This window comes from Taudactylus pleione, unplaced genomic scaffold (assembly GCF_031769625.1).
Source record: "Taudactylus pleione unplaced genomic scaffold, aTauple2 ptg000842l, whole genome shotgun sequence".
Classification (NCBI taxonomy): domain Eukaryota; kingdom Metazoa; phylum Chordata; class Amphibia; order Anura; family Myobatrachidae; genus Taudactylus; species Taudactylus pleione.
In genome coordinates this window covers 2,946,921-2,973,934 of record NW_028285244.1, presented here as the reverse complement: position 1 = coordinate 2,973,934, position 27,014 = coordinate 2,946,921, and the positions used below count along the sequence as shown (strand labels likewise).

General features: G+C 42.9%; 1 protein-coding gene across 1 annotated transcript in view; it reads right to left on the bottom strand.

Annotated features, from left to right (window-relative positions):
- Positions 1-27,014, bottom strand: part of MICU2 (mitochondrial calcium uptake 2) — a 311,942-nt gene that overhangs the window by 84,939 nt on the left and 199,989 nt on the right. The window contains exon 3 of the mRNA XM_088458594.1: positions 681-712. Coding sequence (XP_088314720.1) covers positions 681-712 — 32 coding nt within the window. The remainder of the gene's footprint in view (positions 1-680; positions 713-27,014) is intronic.

Here is a 27,014-nt window from a genome sequence, read left to right as displayed (position 1 = left end):
AGTGGTCCCCCCCTCCACGGCACCCCAGGCCTAGGCTGATAGCCCGGGGCTATCCCCCCTGGGATGGTGGGTGCCAGGTTGATAGTGTATAAGTGTAGTGTCAAAAAAGGTGAAAACATTGTCTTTACGAGTAGAACTGCAGGTCCCAGCAAGCCCCTCCCCACATGCTGGTACTTGGAGAACCACAAGTACCAGGATTGCATTAAGGGCCCGCTGGTACCTGTAGTTCACCTGTAAAGGAGTGTTTAAATAAACACAATACACAGGCCATTTTTTTTTCACAGATGCACGGATGGTTCTCACTGAACCATCCCTGCATCTGTGTTTATTTTATTAAAGACAAATGCATGCATCACGGATCTCCCTCACCCGTGTGTGCATCCAGCTTTTTTTTTTTTTAAACAAATGATGCCTCTCGGACGGTCGGGCGCACGATGCTTCGGGGCGAATGATCGTACGTGAGATCGTATGAACATAGTGTGTCAAAAGCACCAAATCGTGTGGACGGGACTGCCAGGGAGTTCAAGGGAAATTGTATGCTGAATCGTATTTTATGCGTGTCGTACTAGTGTATGGCCAGCATAAGACTGTGTGGTGACAGGTGTGAATACTCAGAAGATGTACTTCTGAACGTAACCAACGTAACCATTGAAACGCCTTCAATAATAAAATGTTCTTACCTTTTTGGTCAATGTTCGAGGGATGGTTTTACCTAAAAAGATGGGAAAAAAATATTTATTACAAAAATACCATATCAAGGAATATTGTCATATGATTAATTTTAGCCACTTTGCTCAGTGGAAATCTATACAGTTATAGACAGAAGAGCACTGCCTGAGGGCTGCAGACCCAACACTGATTATATAGAAAGCCTCAATGTAAAAGTCCAGCTCCACAAATATAACTGACAGCCAGTATAGGGGTCTTGCAGCACCAGTTTCCTTAGTATTATATAGAGCGCAGCTCCCCCCCTTCTGAGCAATTCTCCCGGATCTCACGGGTCCACAAATGTTCTAAAAGCAAGCAGATAGGGGGCGCACCATAGTACATAAAAGTATTTATTTTAAACAACATATAAAATATGAAAATGGTTAGGTACCAAAGCATACAACAGTGGGCTGGTTACCGCACGATATCATATACTCCACAAGGCACTCAGGTACTGCTGTTTTAAGAGCCATTGGGACCACACACCATGCTGCCAGCCGCCGTTGGAGACCGCCGCGTGTCAGGACCACGCCAGACTACAAGGGTATCGGAAGAGGCCGGAGAGCCAGGAGTCAGCGTCACGAGACCATAACCTAGCGTGTTTCGTCAACAGATACACATATAATTATATATATATATATATATATATATATAAAATCTATATTTATCTATATCTCCAGATTTACTGATTTGCTGCAGTCACAGATGCAAAATCTGCTGCATTTAAAAATAAGACAACATGCATTCAATAATTTTATTTCCTAACAATGGTATTTTAAATTATAAGCAGTGACGTAGGGAATTAATTTAATTGTACACCCATCCCTTCCAAAGTTTTGAATTGACAAAGACGACATTTAGCCATCAGGAAATATAAAAGCAACTGGTGCTGGAAAACGGCATATGGTTGCAATGGCGTTATCTATACCAATGTCATAAGCAAAGATGGTAGAATTTTTTGCCAACGGTAGTATGCACTATTTGGAACAAAGTGGTGGAGAGTTTAGCCTGCTGGGACATTTGTACCCTCATGGACTGCTACAGTATATCTACAGTTAAACCTATTCTCCAGGAATTTAGATCACTGGCACAGACTCATGGACCAAACGCATTTGGTCTCAGATTCGACCTCCCTAATCTTGCACTTAGCGGTATCACAAAGGGAACGGAGCGGGTCAGGTGTCTAACTGTCAGTGTTTCTTGGTCAAACATGTAGAAGACTTCGACACGTGACTTCTGTTGCACCTTCCATAAAATCCTTCATTTGTTCCATTTGCCTCCTTGTCATTACAAAAAAGTTTCAAGTAAAACAAACTACTCGTCGACAAAATGGAAAACATTATGTTTCTTAGAACGACACTGGACATTTCATCCCTCATCAAGTAATGGGCAGGAAGAAACCATGATACGGGTGAGAAATTTACTTTCATCCTGTAGAACATTACTTTTTTTTTTTACCAACACACATAAAACATCTCCAGATTGTTTTCTCAGTGACCACGTTCCTTTGAATTCCCCCTGTCATTGTTAAGCCTTTTAACTGTATAAAAGTGATGGGTACTGTGGAGTGCAAGTGTGCACTAGCTTAATTCGACCTAATGCATTTCCAAACTCTGATGTCAGGCTTGTTCCACGTATTTGTGTTGAAGCATGATAGATCATGGAAAAACATTTCTAGTCTCACAATTAGACCTGACATGAAACCACTTTTGCCCGTGGCAAATCAGAGCTGAATCAGCTGCGCTCAGTGATGTTTTGTTAGTTACGGTTATCAACTAATTTATTCACTTAGCCGCAGGCATAAGTCTCCTCTGACGCTATCTAAACATCGTATTATTGTAGCGCCTTTTTTTATTTTTAGCTGGTGTATAAAAGTGGCCCTCTGCCTGTAACATCAAGTGCTTATAGCTGGTGACTGCTTTGTGCATTCTAAGCCTTATAAACAGAGCACAGAATATTCCAGATAGGTGGAGGCATGCTGAAGAAAAATGTACTATATGTTGTAAGCCAAAATTCCATCAAAGGTTTACAGATCCGCAGAAAAATAAGTGTTTTTTGATCTTTAAGACTTCTAATAAAAGCAGAGCCAGATTTTCTTAAGCTCCACACTTCAGCAAGTAGCACGTAAACGACATAAAAAATTGCTTTTAATTTAACCCAACTCACACCGGACGTAAGAGCTAAGCCACAGCAAGCGACAGAGACATCCCACCGAGCAATTAAGCAACCTTAAATCTTTTGCTTTTTAAATGCTATTTATCAATGTAATCAGCATGCTCTCTTAAAATGGGCCCATCAACACTGTAACAGCAGCCATTTTGTTACTATCAATTCACTAAGAACTAGTGGCAATTCGTGCCTCACGACTTAAGATGGGTACATGCTATGCAATTACTGAGCAGTTCAGTCAATTTTCGTCAGATCGGTCCTTTTTTTTTTGCGCAGTGTGTAGGCATTTTGATATGTCGGCCACAATGTAACGATTTAGTGTAGTGTGGGGGCATTGCCGATAATCTGACACGATATCCTCCAAAATTATTTGTTTACGTCGTTATCTTTGTGGATGTACAAATGCAAAATCACTGTGGCGAGCGATCGATGCCCAAGAAAATCAGCATGTGTTAAACACAAAAATCGCTTAGTGTAACGCGATATCGGGAGCTTTCACTGGCAGTAAAATCAACCCTGTTATCGGATAGATGACAAAATCATGCTAGTGTGTAGCCAGCTTTAGTGAAGTCATTAGTTCCTAATAAATTCTTAGGTCAAAACAGTCTACATTATGGACCTCTCCTCCAGGACATGGCGATGGGGCGCACGGCATCGCAGTATGCAACATCGCACTGCAAGGGGTGGGGTCATGAAGTCTCTGTGACTCATATCAAGTCCCACACAAGTCACTGTCCACTTCACTTGAAGTTCAGGAGTTTCCCAGGACATTCCAGAAGAGTAAGCAAACACACTTGTAGGCCTGTTTGGTGCTACACGAACTTTGCGACTTAGCCGCATCATACAACTTTCTTAAACTATGTCTTAATCTGCCACTTTATACTGTACCAATTCTTTTGCAACAAAAATACTAATCCTAAGTACTTAGGGCCTGATTCAGAGCCGCTCGTAAGCGGCCGCTCGTTCGCTCCGAGCAATGTTCGCACAACTGCGCATGCGTCGTAATGCGCATGCGCCAACCAGTCATTGCAGTCGGAAATCGAGCGCTCGCAAAATAGCGAGTGCCTGCTAATTTGAGTGACAGGATGAGGCGTTTGTGGGTGGTAACAGGGGAAGGTGCTTGAAAACGGGGAGTGGTGATCCAAACGCAGGCGTGCCAAACGGTCAAAACGGGCGTTTTAAGGGTGTGCATAATTAACAAAGCAGCGTCATCGACCACGTCCCTTGGTTGTTTCTTAGCCTGAACTGTTCGCATGATTGCGGTAGGAAAATCCAACAACAAGCACTGCGAGCAGTTCAGACGCCTTTCGATGTACTCGATTAATCTAATAAATAGCGGAGATGACGTAGGATGCGAGCGGCCAGGGGGCGTCTTTACAAAATAGCGAGCGCATGTTTCGTTTGCTCGCTCAGACATAGAGGCGTCAACAGACCGCAAAGAGCGAGCGCTCAATTTAAATAGCCGGCCCCTTTTTCTGAACGAGCGAGCGCAAATAGCGTCTGGCTCTGAATCAGGCCCTTAGTACACTATGAGCTACTTAGTACATTATTAGTGAATTAAGACACAAAATTCAGGAAAGTACACAGGAATGTCAATATCTAGCCGTAGTGGAGTGTATATGTCACGTCAGGTGTCTTGCGCCATATGGCACAAAAGAGATAGGTGTATGAGGAGACATCCGAAGGTCTTAGTCTGAGCACAGGTTCAGGACACAAGATGGCTGCCCTTCCCCTGAGCACTGCTTCAGGACACAAGATGCCTGCCCTTCTCCTTAGCACTGCTTCAGGACACAAGATGCCTGCCCTCCCCCTGAGCACTGCTTCAGGACACAAGATGGCTTCCCTCCCCCTGAGCACTGCTTCAGGACACAAGATGGCTTCCCTCCCCCTGAGCACTGCTTCAGGACACAAGAGGGCTTCCCTCCCCCACCCAGTGTACAGATGACAGGTCAGCTTAAGAATTGCTGATGTTGTATTTAGCAATATGATATAAGAAGCCATTAACTAGATCAAACATAAAAAAAATACATAACCGTAAATTGTTAATAGGTGCACAGACTGGCAATGAGGTGGGAGGATACCCAGTGCCAGGAGGCAGACAGCTGGTATTTACATAAGTAATAAACAGACCCTGGCAATCACATGAAGCATCAGACTGCTCACTTGGCATCTGACCCCTCTGCAATTCCCCTCATGACACTGCATGTACAGGAAAAATAATCTGAGTGGGAAAAAAAGTTATAAGAAGAATTTTAACAAGGATCCTAGCTATGTAAAATACAGTCAGACCTGCACTGGAATAAAATACAATTAATGAGCATGAATTGTCTAGATGTGCAAAATACAACATCTACTTACAGGGATGTAGTGAAGTTACCGACGGCCGGGATGCTGGCCGTCGGAATCCTGACTTTGACAGCCCGATTTGGGATTAAAGATAGGCATCGAAATCCCGACGCCTAAATCCCGACAGCCACCTTCCCGAACGAAGGTAAGCGGGGCATGTTAAGTGTTAGCCGCGGGGGTGTTAGGCATAGGGACCCCGGGGAAAGATTAGGGTTAAAATGCGCAATCTTTTCTATTTCACACTCATCATTTGTACATGGAGGCTTATAGAGGGTGTGGTACATTCATAATGTTGACATGAGAATGTCAACATGCTTTGTATGTCGACACTGATGATATGACGACATGATTAGTCGACAAAACGTCCCTGGTAATCTAGTGGTGATTTAGCTGTTCCAGTGGATCCTGCGGTGCTTCCGGCCATTTCGCTAATCCTTAATGCTCCACCTAGTACCCAACCTCCCCTTCTGCAGCCTCACCCTTCCCTTTCAGTCTGAGTAGAATGCCGACATATCAGATGTCGAGATTCTGCACATGCCGACATGGTCAATGTCGCCATGACTGTTGACATTGTGATGTCAACAATGTGAATGACAACAACATACTTCCTGTGTGTAGCATCATCCATATAATTTCAGTACAACCAGAAACATCCATGATCCCTTCTAAAATAGGGACATACTCCATCATCATTTTCTCCCTAACCATCCTAAAAAGAGTACAACCAGGAGATCAGTCTGATGAATGTTCCAAACACATTTTAGTAACATCAATCAGATCATGATGTTCCTCAGGTGCAAACAACTGGAGCTCTCCAGTGATGCTTGCCAGGCGCTGTGAGTATACCCTTATACTGGCTATGAACATGTAGATTTAACATTTACTTGTTGGTCATCAGGAAAATGTAGCGTCATTTTCTGTATTTAACTCTCGCATTGCGCCAACCACTAACCCAAGTTCCATGCCGTGCCTATGGCCATTTCCTGTGTATAACTATCAGAAAACAATTCATTTGTCAGATGCTATCCCCCCCCCAGTGCACCCACCACTAACCTACGTGTCACCTATTTACTCTACTATTTTAAAGTATAGCCTCCCCTCGTACATGTATTTTATATACTCCACCAACCATCTCAGAACTTGCTCTCCTAGCACGGCATCACTCCTCCCATTTAGGTATAATCTATCCTTAGCAACATATTCTACTCCAGAAAGTTAGCCCAGTGCTCTTGGAACAAAGAACTTTGTAACTAAGAACCTTCTCTTTTTAAAGACTTTAGCCATGCCTGTAGGTTTACCTGTGTTGCACATGGCACCATTGCAGAGAGCACACCCTTGGAGGAGATCTCCTTCAGCTTTTTAAACTCACTCTTCTCTATCCTCCGTCTTCCACTATGGACAAGACTATTGGTTCAGGCCCAGCCCAGCACATCAATCTGACAGACCAGTCTGCTATGTATCAAACCTCCTTATTCTCTGTACAGCAGGAGCAAGCATCGATTGAAAAATATTTTTTTAAATATTATATTCAATCTAGCGACCCGCCCCAGCCTCGCACAGGAGCAATTCGGAATTTAAATCTTTTTTAACTGAGGTCTTATAAGATTGTTTTTCCTCCTGACGTCAACATGAAAAGATTTAGTTTTCACGTGGCATGCAAAAGGGCTACGTAAATTTGTCCATGAGAAATACAGTCTTCACATAGGTTACCTCCAGCCATGTTAAGGGTCTGTTCCTGTGCTTTATTTATTGACATACCAAATCAGACTCGTTTGAAATTAAAGACTCGATTTTCACATAGATGAAATAGGAAAGGTAAAAAAAAAATAAAAAAAAAGGAAAACTGAAGTTTTGTATCAGTAAACAGGGCTTACATCAATTTTTCTGGAGAAACCGGATAAATTACGTTTAGCCAGCGTAGCTTCACTAGAATGGTCACTGCTCGGCTCCCTTTTGTCATACAGGTTGAGTCTCCCATATCCAAATATTCCGAAATACGGATTTTTTTTGGCCTGACTGACATAACGAAACCTTTGATTTTTGATGGTTCAATGTACACAAACTTTGTCTAAGGCACAAATTATTAAAAATATTGTATAACATTACCTTCAGGCTGTGTGTATAAGGTGTATATGAAACCTAAATTAATATTATGTATGTACACAAACTTTGTTTAAGCCACAAAATTATTGAAAATATTGTAAAAATTCTGTGTGTATAAGGTGTATATAACACATAAAGGCATTCTGTGTGTATATTGGGGTCCCATTCCCAAGATATCTCATTATATGCAAATATTCCAAAATACAGAATATTCCATTATCCAAAATACCCCTGGTCCCCAGCATTTTGTATATCGGAGACTCAACCTGTATATTAATGTTTCATACACCTAAACCTTCCTCAACAAATGCTCTAAAGAATAGTGAAAACTGCATGAAAATCCGTCCAGTGGCCTTTGATATTAGCCCGAACAGACAGACACCTACCAGGCACTTTATTTTATTCCATGTATAGATCTATGGTTTGTAGTGCGTATACTAATGCTGGTAAAATAATATCCACGTTAATTAGGACATATTCTTTCAGGAACGTATCTCCTTTTGCCAGTCCTATCGTCCCAGCAGATACACTTTTAGGTGGCTCTAGGGTGCTAGAGTTGTGCTCCCCCCATAACTTTCAGACCAGGCTTTTGGGGTTCCTTGGCTTTAACTAATTTAGCAAACACAAGGAAATTAGGTAATTTAATTGGAGCAAACATCAAGTGATATCGGTGTCCTCATTTTAGTTTTAAAAACTAAGGTAACCCCAAGATAAAGGAAGTGCATGAAGTCTTTATTGGATAATTTAACATCATTCTGAAAATTCCTGCACATTTGTTTTATTATTTTTTTGTGACAAATATAGGGAACCAAGTCCATCTCAGACATGTTAAGGGCCCCATACACCTGAGCCTCGATTCTCCGTTCTGCAGAAGTCGCGGATCCGGGGACATCGATGATCGGTGATCCGTTGGCGGATCAAGGAAATTCAACATGTTAAAAATCCCTGCTTTAATTTTTCAACATGCAATATCGGCAATCCCCCAGCCACGACAGACCCGGGGAATTGCAGCAATCTGTTGCAGATGAATGGACCCCTTTACACAACACAGATCTGTGCAGTCCATTCTTCCTAGGTCCATCCTATTTATCTGATTCAGAAGACAGGCGATGTGGAGACAGAGAATCTGCTGCTCACAGGAACACTCATGTTGTGAAACCGAAGAGATGATGTAAAGTGTGTGCGACTTATGACAAGTCAATGCACAGTGCAGAGAGCTTTATGTGGGCTATGGAATTTCATTCTCTCTACAAAATAATAATGTGGTTTAAGTTTACTTTACTGTGGTCTATTAACATGTTCAATCACAACGGCTTCCGAAACACATACAGATAGACGTAAAGATAATGCAGGTGGCACTTTTCAGATTCGGGAAGGTGATGTTCACTTTAATTCTTTTTTTGGAGGGCTGGATAATACAGAAAAGTGAATGACATGAGAAAACAAACGGTCATGCTGCACTTTTATGACTTTGGATATAAAAGGCTTTACCAAATAGACCTGATGATGGTGTGCTACCTGCATTTGATGGTGCTTGTTAACATACTATACCCTTGCATATTATGAGAGGAACACAGATTAGCAAACAAACAATTATAAGGGGGAGAATCAATTAAGCAGAGGGTTTCCCCGACAGCTAATTGAGCGCACTGCCCAATTCAATTAGCTGTGGGAACCTCAAGAACAAAGGGCCTGATTCAGAGCCGCTCGTAAGCGGCCACTCGTTCGCTCCGAGCGATGTTCGCACAACTGCGCATGCGTATGGGTCGTAATGCACATGCGCCAACCAGTCAGTGCGATCGGAAATCGAGCGCTCGCCAAATAGCGAGTGCCTGCTAATTTGAGTGACAGGATAAGGCGTTTGTGGGTGGTAACAGGGGAAGGTGCTTGAAAACGGGGAGTGGAGATCCAAACGCAGGCGTGCCAAACGGTCAAAACGGGCGTTTTAAGGGTGTGCATAATTAACAAAGCAGCGTCATCGACCACGTCACTTGGTTGTCTTTTAGCCTGAACTGCTCGCATGATTGCGGTAGGAAAATGCAACCACAAGCACTGTGAGCAGTTCATATGCCTTTCGATGTACTGGATTAATCTAATAAATAGCGGAGATGACGTAGGATGCGAGCGGCCAGGGGGCGTCTTTACAAAATAGCGAGCGCATGTTTCGTTTGCTCGCTCACACATAGAGGCGTCAACAGACCGCAAAGAGCGAGCGCTCAATTTAAATAGCCGGCCCCTTTTTCTGAACGAGCGAGCGCAAATAGCGTCCGGCTCTGAAACAGGCCCTAAGCCCCAGAGGTTGGATTTTTCCTCGCAGCTCCTGAGGCTGCGCCAAAATGCAGACACTGCAATTTAATGTGCAGGGAAACCCATAGCTACCAGCACTTTGCGTGGAATCTATGGGATAGCGTGCATTAACCCATTAGTTTACTGCACAAGCAAAATGCTGATTAATAGAATAACTCCAGGCACGAAACCTGGAGCTTAACCCCCTGCCTAAATCAAAAGACTGATGTGCTGGACTTTAGGACGGCTTGTGACGTGAATGTGGGACCCAGGAACTAATAATCACTTGAGTAATGTGATCTCAATACCACCAAGCTCTATATATACAATAACGCTAGGTCACATGCCATGACTGCACCTTATAAATACTTATTAAAATGAGAAAAGCAATATCTCTGGCTATCATGGCTGTTTTCACTGGAGATAGAATTGCGCGGGTACAAAGTATCTCCATCCAGGCTTCCTTTGATAATTATGTTGGTGGCAGATGCAGCAGTAGCTCATCCATAGTCCTATTTCAGACAGATAATTGGCAGAAGAAAGTGACTGATCGCACCAGTAGCTTCCTATCGTCTTGAACAGTTACAACCCGCGCAGTCATTTTATATCCCCAAGAAGTGGCCAGCCCTACTCTGTAAGCTCCCACAAGCAGGGCCCTCCACCTTGTTGGCTCTCATCCTGCACTACTTTTCTCCAGTTAATATTTATTAGTGAGATACAATACATCAATAATAAAGACATAGTATAGCTACAGATGTATCCACAGACATCTATCCTCCGCGCGCTACAAATCGCGTTACACAACGCGTGAGCGCCCCATGCTTCGGTAGCGCCGAGCTTCTCTTCGTGCGACTTTTTACCTTCCAGTGGTCATATTCGCACAGCGATGGGATAGGACGCACAAGTAGCTTCTGCTGATTAAAATGATATGCCTGTATTCAGGGTGTAACTGCATGTGAAACGCTATATTACAGTGTCAGCGGCTGTGACACTAACATAGCGTTTCGCATGCAGATGCACCCACAGTCACACACAGAATATAGGCATGCTGTATATATATTAAAATGAGCAGAAGCTGCTTGTGCGTCCTAATCGCATCGCTGTGCGAATAAAACGCTTTGGAAGAGATAAAAAAAATCGCACGAAAAGACGCTAGGCGTTACAGAGTCACTCTATGGCATGGCGCGACTAGAAGGGCTGTTTAATGCTCAAGAAGGCTAGATGTAGGTGGACACATCAGTATAATGATCCTGGATAGTGTCAGAACTGTATTTGAAGTATCACTGTACTGTATATGGAAACAAGCATTTGAATCCTGGCTGTCTAGTCTTGTAAACGTCTATCCAGCTGTGAACCTGAGTGCACCGTGCCAGTATCTTGTTTTTAGACTATCCAACGCTGTCTTACACAGGTGGACTCTTAGGAATAAAGCTGAAGATCTAGAATATGTGGTAAGATGCCCAGAAGGCACCATCAAAATGTATTTATTCATCCCAAGCTATTACACAGCCATTCTTGATGTAATGGCATTCCATGTACATATCTCAGTTGTTGTTATGTATGTCAGCTGAAAGCCTTCTGACCAGCAATGTTATTGCTGCAATGGAATGCTGTAATCCTCGGTCAACGCCGGAGGGGCGGCTGTACACAACTATGCTGTAGTGTACGATATCCAAACCTGGACTTTACCGAGGCTTTGTGGCCATGAAGGCATGTCCTCTTACAGCACCTGCTATGCAAGTTGGGTTTAATTATAGTAAAACTGTGTACATTTGTTTCTATGGGAGGAATTGTGAGATCTAATTGCATACTGCTCCATATGATCAAAACAATACATAAGGCTGAATTCAGTCCTTGAGCGAGTCCATGGTTTCTGAAAACTGTAAAATACAAACCTCATGCAGCTTTGTACTGCTTGCTTGCAAAGTTATTCGCTCACCAGAGTCCACTGACAGAGCAAGAGATTGATCACTATATATCAAATAATGAACATAAATGAAAGAGTAACAAAGAATTAGAAGTACTAATTTACACTGTCCAGTACACCACAGGAAAAATGCTCACATTGGTGTAACATCCAATACTGAATCCCACAAGACAGGCCAGGCAGTGGCTCAGAATGGTTCACAGCAGTGTGTTGGAGTCATTTATGTACATGTACAATCTGTAACTGGTTTCTTGCGGAGAACTAAAGCTATTTAACAGATTTTGCACTTCAGCCTTACAAAACAGGCCCTGCTAGGATTTCAATGAAGTCTGAAAACATATTTATAAAATACCTTTCAAGAGGATGGCGGCTGGCATATTTCCCCTTATTTCTGTGTCTGATATCCAGTTGGTTGATTTATTTCTCAGCGCCCAATGTCCAGCAGAACAGAGCACTTAGGGGCATATTCTGGGGTGGACACAGCCGTGGCAAAAGACGTCTCTGTGCTAATGCCGCGGGTGACTAAGCATAGAGATGCCCAATTGCAGCGGCACCAATCTGTGGCGGTGTGTATTTAGAAGCACCATTGAAACCTGCACCAGCCCTCTGGCAGGTGCAAGTAATGCATCTGAACATGGCGGCCGGTGTCAGCGCTACTGCAACGCCCGAAACATGTCCACGTCTGGCCAACCACCACTAGGTTACTTCCTCAGGAAGGCCCATTGAAATCCCCAGCTTTTGTGCCCAAAATCGTTCTGCATCTACCTTCATTAATCATCGGCATGCTTGCGCAGTGCGACTCAGACTTACATCTGCCAACTCTGTGCGGCATCGACACTGCGGCCACCTCAGAATCAGGCCCTTAATCAATGGTGACATCATCATGACATCACCAGGAGCAACAGTCTCAGCCTTATGGGCCTACTGATTAAAAAATGTTGATGGAGATTTGAATAAAAAAAAAAAAAAAGGGCTTTTGTTAAGAATATAGAAAGGCGTCTGTGCAAGCACAATGGGTACAATAAAGTATGTTATAAGGAAGTCTTACAACTGAAGGATTGAATGTCCTACCTGCCCCGTGCTATGAGGTCAACAGGGGGCAGTGGTGGTGGTGTATTCTCACGATTACACAAGAATACCTCAGGGGCACTCGTGTAGGGAGTCCTCCTAGTGTCTGCGCATGCAGCATCATCGTCACGTAGTTGCGCACAGTCTGCAAATTCGCAGGATGACAACATTGTACACTGCTTATGTGGAACAGTATTATAATAAATATATGTATGTAATTTTGTGTGTGTGTGTGTGTGTGTGTGTGTGTATGTATGTATGTAATGTATATATATATATATATATATATATATATATAGAGAGAGATCGATCAGGGGCGGAACTACCGCCGCAATATAGGGGTCCACACTGCCTGTATAGCAGGTGCAGTGCAGCTGCATGCCGGGCAGTCATGTGACTGACCCGGCCGGCAGCTACACGTAGGGGACCGGAGCACAGTGCAGCCAGGCTCAGCACTGCAGTGCACTACTGGGTAATAAATCCCAGTAGTGCACTGCAGTGAGCTCTGATTGGAGGAGCCCATCACATGCGCCTCTGACCCAGCAGCAGCACAGCCTCATGAGTGTGACTCATTGTGAGGCTGTGACTGCTGGCTGCCTGTGAATGCTGTTGGTGAGTACACTGTGTGGGCACTACAGATGGCATAATGTGTGGGGACTACAGTGTAGCAAAATGTGTGGGGACTACAGTGTAGCATAATGTGTGGGCACTACAGGTGGCATAATGTGTGGGCACTACAGGTGGCATAATGTGTGGGCACTACAGTGTAGCATTATGTGTGGGCACTACAGGTGGCATAATGAGGGGGGGTACTACAGTGTAGCATAATGTGTGGGGCACTACAGTGTGACAATGTGGGGGGTACTACAGTGTGGTATAATGTGTCGGGCACCCACTGCCACTCCCCTTTCACCCACTGCCTATCTCCTCTCCCTTTCACCCATTGCCTGTCAACTATCCCTGTCACCTTCTCCCCCTCTCTGTCACCTCTCACCATCTCCCTCGTCACCCACTGCTTCTCCCTGTAACCTACGGTCTATCACCTTTCCCTATCACCCACTGCCTGTTCTCTCTCACAGTCACCACTGCTTCTCCCTGTCACCTTCTTGCCTCTCTTTGTCTACCTCTTGCCTCTCCCTGTCACCCTCTACCTCTCCCTGTCACCCACTGCACTTTGAACTTGGAGTAGGGCGGAGGAGGGTGGCCCAAAGCACAGTTTTGCACCTGGGCCCACCATTCACAAGTTCTGCCACTGATATAGATATACGTACTGCATGTGCAAGTATTAATATATGTCATTATATATTTTATATACATTGGGCCATATTCATAGTTGGACGCAAAGCATAATCACAAAATGCATCCGAATAAAAATGTGCATTTATGTGACAAATTAAAAGTTGACCAGCAACCGTCTCCCCCTCCGCTAACGTACCTGTGTGATGTGCCAGGAATACGACTGGAGGTGTACCTTCAGTGTGAGTACATATCATGCTAAAAATTGCAGTATACAAGACATACACATTATTATTAATAGAGTCGTGACACTAGTTACAAATCCCAGTTCAGTGCAGCCTGCAGGCTGCCATCGGGGGTAATTGAATAGGGGGATTAATTAGCATGCGTAAATTACAGCGGCTAATTGAATTTCCTCCTAAACGGCCATATGCGGCCAATACACGTTGCAAAAAAGTAGCCGATCCGATGTATTGGTACGATATATCGCGCCATGTATGGGCCTAATTTCATACAAAGCGCGCTCCCGTGGGGTCGTATATCGCATCGCCTGATCGTACTGCAGAACCATGCAATCAGGGGATGCGATGTGTGATCCCATGTATTGCTATGTGGGTGAGGGAGTGGGGAGCCGGCATATCGGGCGGTCGGCCATCAAATCGCACCATGTGTGTGGACCGCCCGATATGGTGGACGTCGGATCCCCCGTCGCCTCATCGCACCGTGTATGGCCGGCCATATAGTGCAGACAACCAAGGGAGCGGAGCATGTGAACACTAAGCGAACAAGTTGCGCATTTATTTCTAATAACACTCAAGTTCTAGTACCTGTAAGTCAGGACCCTCCAGACAGATGCAATTGCACATTTTCAGAGGCCACTCTGGCCGCAATACAATCTCACGCCGCCTTTACCGTACTTTTGTGACTTCTACACACCCGCTCCAACCCCTGCCTCCGCCCCTACGTCATAGACGGTTGTAAGTTCAAATTGTGTATTGGAAAAATATGAAATGCTAAAAGTCGCTTGTGCGCTCCAATATAAAAAGTGCATGTTGAAGCCGGAAAAAAAGCGGCAACTTGCATTTACCTCTGACTGAAGTGCAATGTGAGTAAAATACTTTGATTTACTGTATGTATCTCCAATGATGTAAAATTCTCTTATTATAATAGAAAAGGGCTAAACAGAATAAGTTGCAGTCCCGTGCGAGCATGCCCAGTGTTTTAAAGTAGCAGTCTTTTAATAAGCAAAATCACCCTGGTTTTGCCTACTATAAGACTGCTACTTTAAAACACTGGGCATCTTGCCGATGTCTCAAAGCCGCAGCCTATTACATTTACCCCAAGGTGTTATAAAGTTATTACAACACCTGGACTTCAGCAATGACAAATGGTCTTTCAAAATATTCAGTATTTCATTTTCGTTCTGGACACAGAAGCAAGGATACATGCAATGTATATCCTGGGTCCTTGTGTTAATGCCCTCCTTTATTCAGAACACTCATCTCTCTGAGGAAATCAGGAGAGCTTATGTACACTCTTGGGAAGATGCCAAGGTTGGCAGTGATTCAGTGTGAGAGGGAGATTTGCGTCACCAGTCAGCACTGCCCATCCTACTGCCAGCAGGCGAACAGGAGCTGTACCACAGGATACCGCAGAGCTATACTGTCAGCTTACAGACCACGTAGCACTCCAGGAACACTTCACACTGCAACGTGCAACACAAGCCCTTCAATCTGCATATCCCCACAGCAAGAAGGGTATGCTGACTGGTGCCCTGTACTGGACACTCAGGAGATTACAGAGTACCAATACGGTAACTGAAAGCAGTTTTATATACTGTATAGAAATATTATATATAGCACGACAACAATAAAATATGTAAAATGTATTTGCATTTATAAACAGTTACACAACAAAGATATTTAGGGGTAACCTAGCAAGACAAGAAAAAAAGAAAATGTTGCGCTCTATATAAAAGGTGCAGTTTAGGTCACTACAATGTATCTTCTTTTGTATTATGGTCTTTAATAAATAGGTAATCAGGTACAAGTACAACTGTCACTAAGGGGGGAGATTCGGTTATGTGCCATGGCAAAAAATGGTTGGTGTCGAGCCTCGCAATGATGCTCGGTGGCCCCTACGGGCCTTCATCTCTCAGGGGTCCCCCATACCTTAATCATAGCTGCCGTACAGAGCAGGAACTGCACTGTGAGCTAGAAAAGAGAGGAAAGAAGTGGTCCAAGGAGGGGGCGGGGCTAAACAGCACTGTGCCAGCAGCAGCATGGGAGAGAGGAGGGGAGGAGCTGGTGCAGACCCAGTTACCAGAGTGATCAAGACTATCCAGCTGCCAGCCTATAAGGTAAGAAGGACTCAGGGAAGGGGCACTGTCTATATGTATGCATATGTACAAGTGTATGACTATGTTTGTGTGTGTATAGGTGTGCGACAGTATGTGTTCATGTGTGTAAATATATATATATATGTATATACAGATGGGTCCTCATACATCTAGCCTCCTTGTGCGTTAAACAGCCCTTCTAGTCGTACCATGCCGTGGCCTGACTCGGTAGCGCCAAGTGTCTTTTGTGCGACTTGTTACCTTCATAGTCACACAGCGATGCGAATAGATAGCATGGGCAGTTTCTGCTGATTAAAATGATATGCAGCATGCCGATGTACTGTGAGCGAGTGCGGGTGTATCTGCATGCGAAATGTTACATTACAGTGTCAGTGGCTGTAACACAGTAATGTAGTGTTTAGCATGCAGATACACCCGCAGTCGCACACAGGACATGCACATAATTTTAATCAGCAGAAGCTGCTTGCGCTAACTATTCACTTCGCTGTGCGAATAAGACGCTTTTGAATGTAAAAAGTTGCACGAAAAAAAGCTCAGCGCTACCAAGTCACACGGAGCTCCTGCGACTGAGGATAGATGTATGTGGACCCATCTGCATGTATATACTATATATATATATATATATATATATATATATATATATACACACACACACACACACACACACACACACACACACACACACACATATATATGACTGTATGTATGTGTATAAGTGTGATTTTATACATGTATGTTTGTATATGTGTGACTGTATATAAAGGTTGAGTCTCCCATATCCACATATTCTGAAATACGGAAAATTCCGAAATACAGAATTTTTTTGGTATGACTCAAATAATGAAACCTTTGATTTTTGATGGTTGAATGTACACAAACTTTGTCTAATGCACAAATTATTAAAAATATTGTATAAAATGACCTTCAGGCTGTGCGTATAAGGTGTATATGAAATATAAATGAATATTATTTCTGTACACAAACTTTGTTTGACCCACAAAATAATTGAAAATATTGTATAAAATTACCTACAGGCTGTTTGTATAAGGTGTATATAACACTTAAATGCATTCTGTGTGTAAATGTGGGTCCTATTCCCAAGATATTTCATTATGGTATGCAATTATTCCAAAATACAGAATATCCCGTTATCCAAAATACACCTGGTCCCAAGCATTTTGGATATGGGAGACTCAGCCTGTATGTGCATGGGCTACAGTTATGTATTTGTTGAAATATTTGTGTTTTTCACGGTTTATAATGTTCTAAAGTCTGTTAAATAATCCTCGCTTTACATCATGTTTTTTTTTTGTTTAAACATTGCTTTTGTTGCAAGTACCAATAAATCTAAAGGTTTCATTTTATTGATCATTTACATTTTTATTCCCATGAATGGGTGGGTATTGGCCCCTGTGCACTGCTTTGCCCAGGGCTTACAATGATGTTAAGAAGATAGCTCTTCCTTCAATATGTTCTATAGATACATCCAGGGCTATTTTTATGGAAAAATAGGTTCAGGAACTGTGGGTTGGGAGGAGCTATAGAAAAACAAACAAACAAATAAATATTATAATATATATATATATATATATATATACACATATATATATATATATATATATATATATATATATAGGAATTACGGGGCACCTGGAAAGACTGATGCGATCGCTCTACATGAGCCAAGAAGCCACAGTCAGGACAGCTTGTGGCCACACGGATTGGTTCAAGATCGGAAAAGGCGTTTGACAAAGCTGTATTCTCTCGCCAGCTTTATTCAATCTTTACGCCGAAATGATCATGAGACCATGCAGTTTGGACGAGTCTACAATTGGAGTAAAAATCGGAGGGAGGAACATCAACAATCTACGATATGCCGATGACACAACTCTGCTTACTGAAAGTAGAAAACACCTAGAATATCTGGTCAGAAGTGTCAAAGAAGAAAGCGAGAGCATGGGACTGTACCTCAACATCAAGAAAACAAAGTTAATGACGACGGCAAGTGACGATGCAGTCCATATTGCAATCGATAATGAGGAAGTCGAATCAGTACGAGACTTCCTCTTTCTGGGTTCTAAGATTGATCGCAGTGGAGAATCATCTACAGAAATAAAGCGACGAATTGCACTTGGCTGCAATGCTATGCTAGGAATGACGAAGATATGGAAAAGCAATGATATCAGCAGCGCAACACAAGCACGGTTGGTCGATGCAATTGTTTTTCCGATCTTTATGTATGCATGCGAAACCTGGACACTCAAGAAGGCAGATCGCAAAAGAAAATCGACGCTTTTGAATTGTGGTGCTGGAGGCGAATGCTGCGCATACCACGGACAGCAATGAATACGAACAAGACAGTCCTAGAGCAGTCAAACCAAAAATATCATTAGAAGGCAAGATCACCAAACAACGACTCTCGTATTTTGGACATGTCATGCGGGCTAATTCCCTAGAAACAGTGCTAATGTTTGGATTCGTCAGCGGGTCCAGAAGAAGAAGACGCCAAAGAACTCGTTGGCTGGACACAAGTATTTAGATAAGAAGGCACTCAAACGGGCCTTTAAAATAAAACTCATCTTATGGAAAATACAATTTGGCCCATGACATTACATCCTAATTAATGAGAGGTTCAGGAACTGAGTACTTCATTCAGACCCGTTCACTAGCAAACGTTTACACGCAGACAGCGGATGTTTGCAATCTGCGCATGCTTACGCATCGCAGTGCTGAACCAGTGCGAGAGTTTGGGAAGCGTTCGCTCGCTGCGCATAGACTGCCCAGCAGAATGAGTGACAGGAGAAGCCGTTTGTGAGTGGTGACAGGGGATAGCCATTAAAAACTGGGGAGTGGATGTGCGAACGCAGGCGTGCCGTTTCAGAGGTGTGCATAATTTAGAGCCAGCGTCATAGTACACATCACCTGGCTGTTTTTTACACTGAAGTGCTCGCAGTAGGGTATGGTCAGCCACAAGCACTGCAATCGCATCCGATGGTACCAGATGTACCTATGGATGCATACACTTCCTGGAGATGATGTGCGCAAGTGGGCGTCTTAAGACAGGTCGGTGGGCGTCGCCTGCCTTCAAAAATTTGCACACACATCGTGCGAGCGAACGCATTTAGCAAGCAGGTCTGAATGAGCTCCTGAATTCCTGCTTATTCCTGTTGAAAATAGCACTGGATGCATCTGTAGTAAAGACGTAACAATCACCAACAGCTCTAAAACTTGAACCCTGTTTATATAGGTGCAAAATTTAATTATCATAACTAAAATGTTTCCAGAGCCGTTCAACTCAAAATAATGCATCTAATAGTAGAGTTGAGCGGTTGGTTTGGTTATACACAGTTATGTTCAGATCTCAAAAACTGCATCTTATTGGCTATCCAGCTCTCAGATGTTTTGGATAACCAATAAATCCGAACTTGCGCTAATTTGGCAAAAATAACATTCAAAAATGGACCGCTCATCTCTTTCTTAAAGGGGTATGCTTGTGCCTGTACCCCCTAACTTGCCGAACAATGCCACTGGCCTGGTTCCAGCAACAAGGACCCAGTAAGTGCAAGATGTGTACAACTCCAAATATGGAGGCACAAAACAACTTTATGTTGGGCAAATGCTCTTACATAAAATTATACTGAAAGATGGGGAACATTTTTTCTTCTTCTTAAAACTGACCAGCACATTAGGTCATCTAAGCAGGTTATTAGCAGAATGTTTATTTTGTGTCTCTCCAGGACATATCGTGTTATCTTATTACTGTTCTGTTGAGTAGAGATACTTGTACATCATAAGACAGATCCATTTCGGCCACTTGGGACACTACATGAAAAATGCTTTATTTGTGAGCATATGGAAATGTTTGTATTGCAGTAATGACACTGATGGAAGGTTATATAAGAAGAACAGTATATAGGAAGTTTTGATAGTCTCTCCTAGCTGCAACCGTGCAGATTGTTTCATGTGCTATGACCTTGTTTTAAGGACAGTGAATGCGCACAGATCAAAGCCACAATCTGACGTCTGCAAATTTAGATATGAAGATATACTCGATAAGAGGCAAACATCTGACTTCATACACGGGAAATAATGTCGTGTCAGTTTACAAGGTTATAAATTATAATCATCATCATAATTTTTTTATATTAATTGGTTAGCAAATAGATAGCAAAGAGATGACAAATTGTCAACTAACCTGACTTGCCACAGTATCCACTGGGGCAGCACAGTAGTTAGGATTGCAGCTTCACTGCACTAATTGTGTGGAGTATGCATGTTCTCCCTTGGGCTCATGTGGGATTCCTCCTGGTGCTCTGGATTCCTCGTACTGTTTAAAATGTACTAGTATTTTAATTTGCTGTGGACTAAAATGTACCCTAGTGTGTATAGGTGTGTGGGGCAGGGACTGAAGTAGATAGTATATACCCTCTATGCAGCGCTGTGGTGGTAGTGCCATATAAACAATCAAAAATAAATATTGTATGCTGACTTGCGATGTTCTTTCTCACAAGATGACTGAAAACGTGTAGCTTGCTCTGAAGGTTTTGAGTTTCCAATTGTATTGGGCAGATAACGATTACACGTGAAGGAGAAAACCCCAGGAGGCAATGGACTCCGCATGCCAACAAGTTACAGTCCAGGGTGGCAATGGCTCTGTTGTGGTTTGGACCAGACACATCTGCAGACATCACTGATCTGCGGACACTACATTGCGGATCATTTGCACCCTTTCATGCCTTGCATTCACTCAGGTGGGAGTGGGCTCTTACAGCACGTCATAGCCACCAGATTATGGCTGGAGGAGCATTCCCCCGAGTTGGCCCCCTGTTCGCCGGATTTGATCCCAATAGAACACATGTGGGATGTAGATCAACGTGCCATCAATGACAGGCTTCCACCACCAGTGACTATTACAGAATTGTGGACTATTATTCAGGAGGCATGGTGTACACTAGCTACGCAGTACAAATGAGAGCTTGTGGAGGTCCATGTACCGCTCATGTTGCTGCTGTAATCCAAACAAAAAGAGGACCTACGCGGTACTAGACAGGACTCTCAGTTTGGGAACACAAAAAAAGAAGAAAATGGGAGCGCTGGCAGTGGCTGCTGATTTAAAAAATCATTTATTTTAATTGCACATAATACAATCTCAAAAACTTCTTGTTTAAAATATCAAAATTAATAAAAAATACAGATGGATGCAATCAATTAGGCTACTAGTGCCTTACTGTTAAAATGCGAAACCGGTTCCACCATACAACATTAGTACATATCAATATATAAATCACTCCAGAGGCTAGTATAGAGATCTCTTATATAGACATATATATATATTGGAATATCGGAGCATTAATCAAAAATCATTGGTCACAATTTGCCAGCATAGATTCAATAGCTGTCGATATTTTTGTCCACTTATACCCAATTAGTAGAGGGTTAAATGTATAAAGAAAAAGCAGCACAGCTCATTCAGCGCGGATTTAAGTGTTAGTATTGCAGTGTTAGTAAATAGGTAGTTCCTAAAATAGGTATATTATCATCCAACCATTTAGGTAGTATATTGTGGCAGTTAACCTCTACCCCAATCCCAGGGGGACGATGCTTATGTACTGATCGCCCGCTCACAAATAAAGAACAATATCAGCCAAAGATTTTTACCACTTTGTGCACCATGTGGTCCAGAGGCGCTTTGTGTCCTCAGGCAGAGGGACCTCTTATTGATGATGAAACCGCCGCGTCATTGGGCGGAGAAACGCGTCAGATGACTCGTGGAACGCAGGTGGCACGCACACTGGAAACCGGAAGTTCACCACCGAAAGTGACGGAGCGGTCACCAGCCAGCGTGCAGCAGCGGCGGAAAACAGATTGTTCATACAGCCTACTGGCTAACCGTGGACGGTTACAAGTGCCAGGATTCAGGAACAAGAGGTCCCTCTGCCTGAGGACACAAAGCGCCTCTGGACCACATGGTGCACAAAGTGGTAAAAATCTTTGGCTGATATTGTTCTTTATTTGTGAGCGGGCGATCAGTACATAAGCATCGTCCCCCTGGGATTGGGGTAGAGGTTAACTGCCACAATATACTACCTAAATGGTTGGATGATAATATACCTATTTTAGGAACTACCTATTTACTAACACTGCAATACTAACACTTAAATCTGCACTGAATGAGCTGTGCTGCTTTTTCTTTATACATTTAACCCTCTACTAATTGGGTATAAGTGGACAAAAATATCGACAGCTATTGAATCTATGCTGGCAAATTGTGACCAATGATTTTTGATTAATGCTCCGATATTCCAATATATATATATGTCTATATAAGAGATCTCTATACTAGCCTCTGGAGTGATTTATATATTGATATGTACTAATGTTGTATGGTGGAACCGCTTTCGCATTTTAACAGTAAGGCACTAGTAGCCTAATTGATTGCATCCATCTGTATTTTTTATTAATTTTGATATTTTAAACAAGAAGTTTTTGAGATTGTATTATGTGCAATTAAAATAAATGATTTTTTAAATCAGCAGCCACTGCCAGCGCTCCCATTTTCTTCTTTTTTTGTGTTCCCATTGTAAATAAGTGGACCTCCAGATCCACAGTGTGGGGGCAGCAGGAGTGGTACAAATTTTGGCGTAATTGGTGATTTATATTGGTAGCGCCCACTTTTTTCTCCTTTTGTAGGACTCTCAGTTTTCCTGGCACATGAGTGTGGATGGCGGAAGATGCCATGTAATGCGGGGGTGTGGTGGCATGTACTGGGAAAGAAAGTGGCTGATGTCAAATAATCACAGTCCAGTTTTCTGCTTATCTGTTTCACATTCTTTCACCACTGATTAGCACCTTATCTGTGCTTTTTAATACAATTATTATTCAATATACACAATGAATGCACATATACGTTTATATTAGTGAGTATCTACATTGACAATAGCTTACACTTCACACGCAATAACTAAACTTGTATGCTTGTGGGTGTAATAAAAATGATTTACTAATACAACCAATGAACAATTCTCAGGCTCACGTAGTCATAGAGAACAGGACGGTTTTCATGTTTAAAATTATTTAGTGTCATATTTATTAATTATCATGTTTTAGACCTGATAATTATTTCTTATCACCGCTACTTGCTGCAATAAGAACCGCCCAGATGTATTAAGAAACACAGATATCTGCTGTGGAAGCTCCCCGTCATACATCCAGGAAATGCTGACATTGCGGGTATTCCCACAACATTTGTTTAATCAACATGCACCTTAGGGAGAAGTGTTAAAATATCACTCACATACAGATGCCTTGATAAATTGTAAGCTTGTGGGCAGGACCCTATTATTCCCTTCTTGCCCAGTCTTGCTTTATTACTGTCTTGTTCCCCTATTGTAAAGCGCAACACAATGTGCTGACACTATATAAGTAAACTGTAATAAATAAACAAGTAATAAATAACACACATGAGCACTTATGGATGATCATCATCAAATCCACAATACAACCAGTTGATTAAATGCTGTTGGCGCTTATATGAATTTTTTGCCTGCATACACAAGTTTGAGTAACTTCGGTAGGTTCAGAGTCCTACACATTTCAGCCTCATCTCCACTTGTGGCTGTGTGGGTGTAACCGGGTGATTGCACGCAGGATAAATGGTCCGTGCCATGAGTGTGCAGATGGAATTGAGGGCTCTTCAGAAATGCACTTATGCAGAGATCTGTCTGAGTTCAGACCAATGTACTGCACCAAGTATAGGACTGGCACACCAAAATTGATGGTGATGATGGCTGCTCTCAGTGGGATGGATGGGGCGGTGCGGTGCGGCAGCACAAATGTGGCCATCTCTGGATAAAAGTAGATGTGCGCATTTCCGAGCATGCGATGCGATTGAATTGCATGCAACACTGAACCGGGCACATTGTCAGGCCTTCAGACACAGTCAGTCTTCTACATAGATACAAACCCGCAGCTCAAGTGAAAGGAAGATGAGCGGGAGGATGTCACAGTGAAAAAAGATCAGAGAGGCATTACAAAGTGTCTCTGCTCACTTCATTGTGTGCCCTGTGACTGTGGTTACCATGCTTGTTACATAATAGTGAAGACACAAACCAAAGGCATAATTGTAGATGTCGAGGTTCTACTTATAGTTTTCCACAGCGATTTATGTAGAAGATCTTAATATGCATAGTTTGAAGCAGAGAAGAGAAAGGGGGTGACATGATAGAAATGTTCACATATATCACACGTTTTTACTAGTACAGGAGGGAAACATTCTTCAAACGAAGAGAAGTATTAGAACACGATAACATACACAGACTGGAGGGAGGTAGGTTCAGGGGAAGTTTGAGGAAAAATTACTTCACAGAAAGGGTAGTGGACAAGTGGAATAACCTCCCATCAGAGGTGGTAGAGGCTAATACAGTAGAGCAATTGAAAAATGCATGGGTTAGACATAAGGAAATCCTTACAAAAATATATCCACAAAAGAATTCAGGATAAAAATGGTTGAGGTTACTATAAGGTTAAAAAAGGGGTAGACTAGATCGGCCAAGTGGTTCTTATGTAAAAAAACCAGATGGATAGTCGCACAGCATTGCGGCTTTAACAATATTGTCGATTACAGTAGTCACAGTATATACTCAGGAGCTCCTATATTAGGTACACCTGTAATATCAAATCAGCCATTCCTGTTGCAGCTACTCAATGTATAAAATCAAGCAGACATGCTCAAGAGTATTGGCCCAATATCTAATCTTGGGAGAAATGACCTCAGTCCAATATCCAATCTATGCCCTGAATACCTCAGTCCAATATCCAATCTAAGCCCTGTATAATTCAGTACAATATCAAATCTAGGCCCTGGACACCTCAGTCCGGATATCCAATCTGGGCCCTGAATACGTCAGTCCAATATCCAATCTAAGCCCTGTATAATTCAGTACAATATCCAATCTAGGCCCTGAACACCTCAGTCCGGATATCCAATCTGGGCCCTGAATACGTCAGTCCAATATCCAATCTGGGCCCTGAATACGTCAGTCCAATATCCAATCTGGGCCCTGAATACCTCAGTCCAATATCCAATCTGGGCCCTGAATACCTCAGTCCAATATCCAATCTAGGCCCTGTACAACTCAGTCCAATATCCAATCTAGGCCCTGTACAACTCAGTCCAATATCCAATCTAGGCCCTGTACAACTCAGTCCAATATCCAATCTAGGACCTGAAAACCTCAGTCCAATATCGAATTCAGGGCCTGAAAGCCTCAGTCCAATATCCAATCTAGGCCCTGTATAACTCAGTCCAATATCCGATCTAGGCCCTGTATAACAGTCCAATATCCAATCTAGGCCCTGTATAACTCAGTCCAATATCCACTCTAGGCCCTGAATACCTCAGTCCAATATCCAATCTGGGCCCTGAATACCTCAGTCCAATATCCAATCTAGGCCCTGTACAACTCAGTCCAATATCCAATCTAGGCCCTGTACAACTCACTCCAATATCCAATCTAGGCCCTGTACAACTCAGTCCAATATCCAATCTAGGACCTGAAAACCTCAGTCCAATATCGAATTCAGGGCCTGAAAGCCTCAGTCCAATATCCAATCTAGGCCCTGTATAACTCAGTCCAATATCCACTCTAGGCCCTGAATACCTCAGTCCAATATCCAATCTAGGACCTGAAAACCTCCGTCAAATATCGAATTCAGGGCCTGAAAGCCTCAGTCCAATATCCAATCTGGGCCTTGAATACCTCAGTCCAATATACAATCTAGGCCCTAAATACCTCAGTCCAATATCCAATCTAGGCCCTGAATACCTCAGTCCAATATCCAATCTAGGCCCTGTATAACTCAGTCCAATATCCAATCTAGGCCCTGAACACCTCACTCCAATATCCATCTAGGCCCTGTACAACTCAGTCCAATATCCACTCTAGGCCCTGAATACCTCAGTCCAATATCCAATCTAGGCCCTGAATAACTCAGTCCAATATCCAATCTAAGCCCTGTATAATTCAGTACAATATCCAATCTAGGCCCTGAACACCTCAGTCCAATATACAATCTGGGCCCTGTATAACTCAGTCCAATATACAATCTGGGACCTGAATACCTCAGTCCAATATCCAATCTGGGCCCTGAATACCTCAGTCCAATATCCAATCTGGGCCCTGAATACGTCAGTAAAATATCCACTCTAGGCCCTGAATACCTCAGTCCAATATCCAGTCTAGGACCTGAAAACCTCAGTCCAATATCGAATTCAGGGCCTGAAAGCCTCAGTCCAATATCCAATCTAGGCCTGTATAACAGTCCAATATCCAATCTAGGCCCTGGACACCTCAGTCCGGATATCCAATCTGGGCCCTGAATACGTCAGTCCAATATCCAATCTAAGCCCTGTATAATTCAGTACAATATCCAATCTAGGCCCTGAACACCTCAGTCCGGATATCCAATCGGGGCTCTGAATACCTCAGTCCAATATACAATCTGGGCCCTGAATACCTCAGTCCAATATACAATCTGGGCCCTGTATAACTCAGTCCAATATACAATCTGGGCCCTGTATAACTCAGTCCAATATACAATCTGGGCCCTGAATACCTCAGTACAATATCCAATCTGGGCCCTGAATACCTCAGTACAATATCCAATCTAGGCCCTGAATAACTCAGTCCAATATCCAATCTAGGCCCTGAACACCTCAGTCCCAATATACAATCTAGTCCCTGAATACCTCAGTCCAATATCCAATCTAGGCCCTGAACACCTCAGTCCAATATACAATCGAGTCCCTGAACA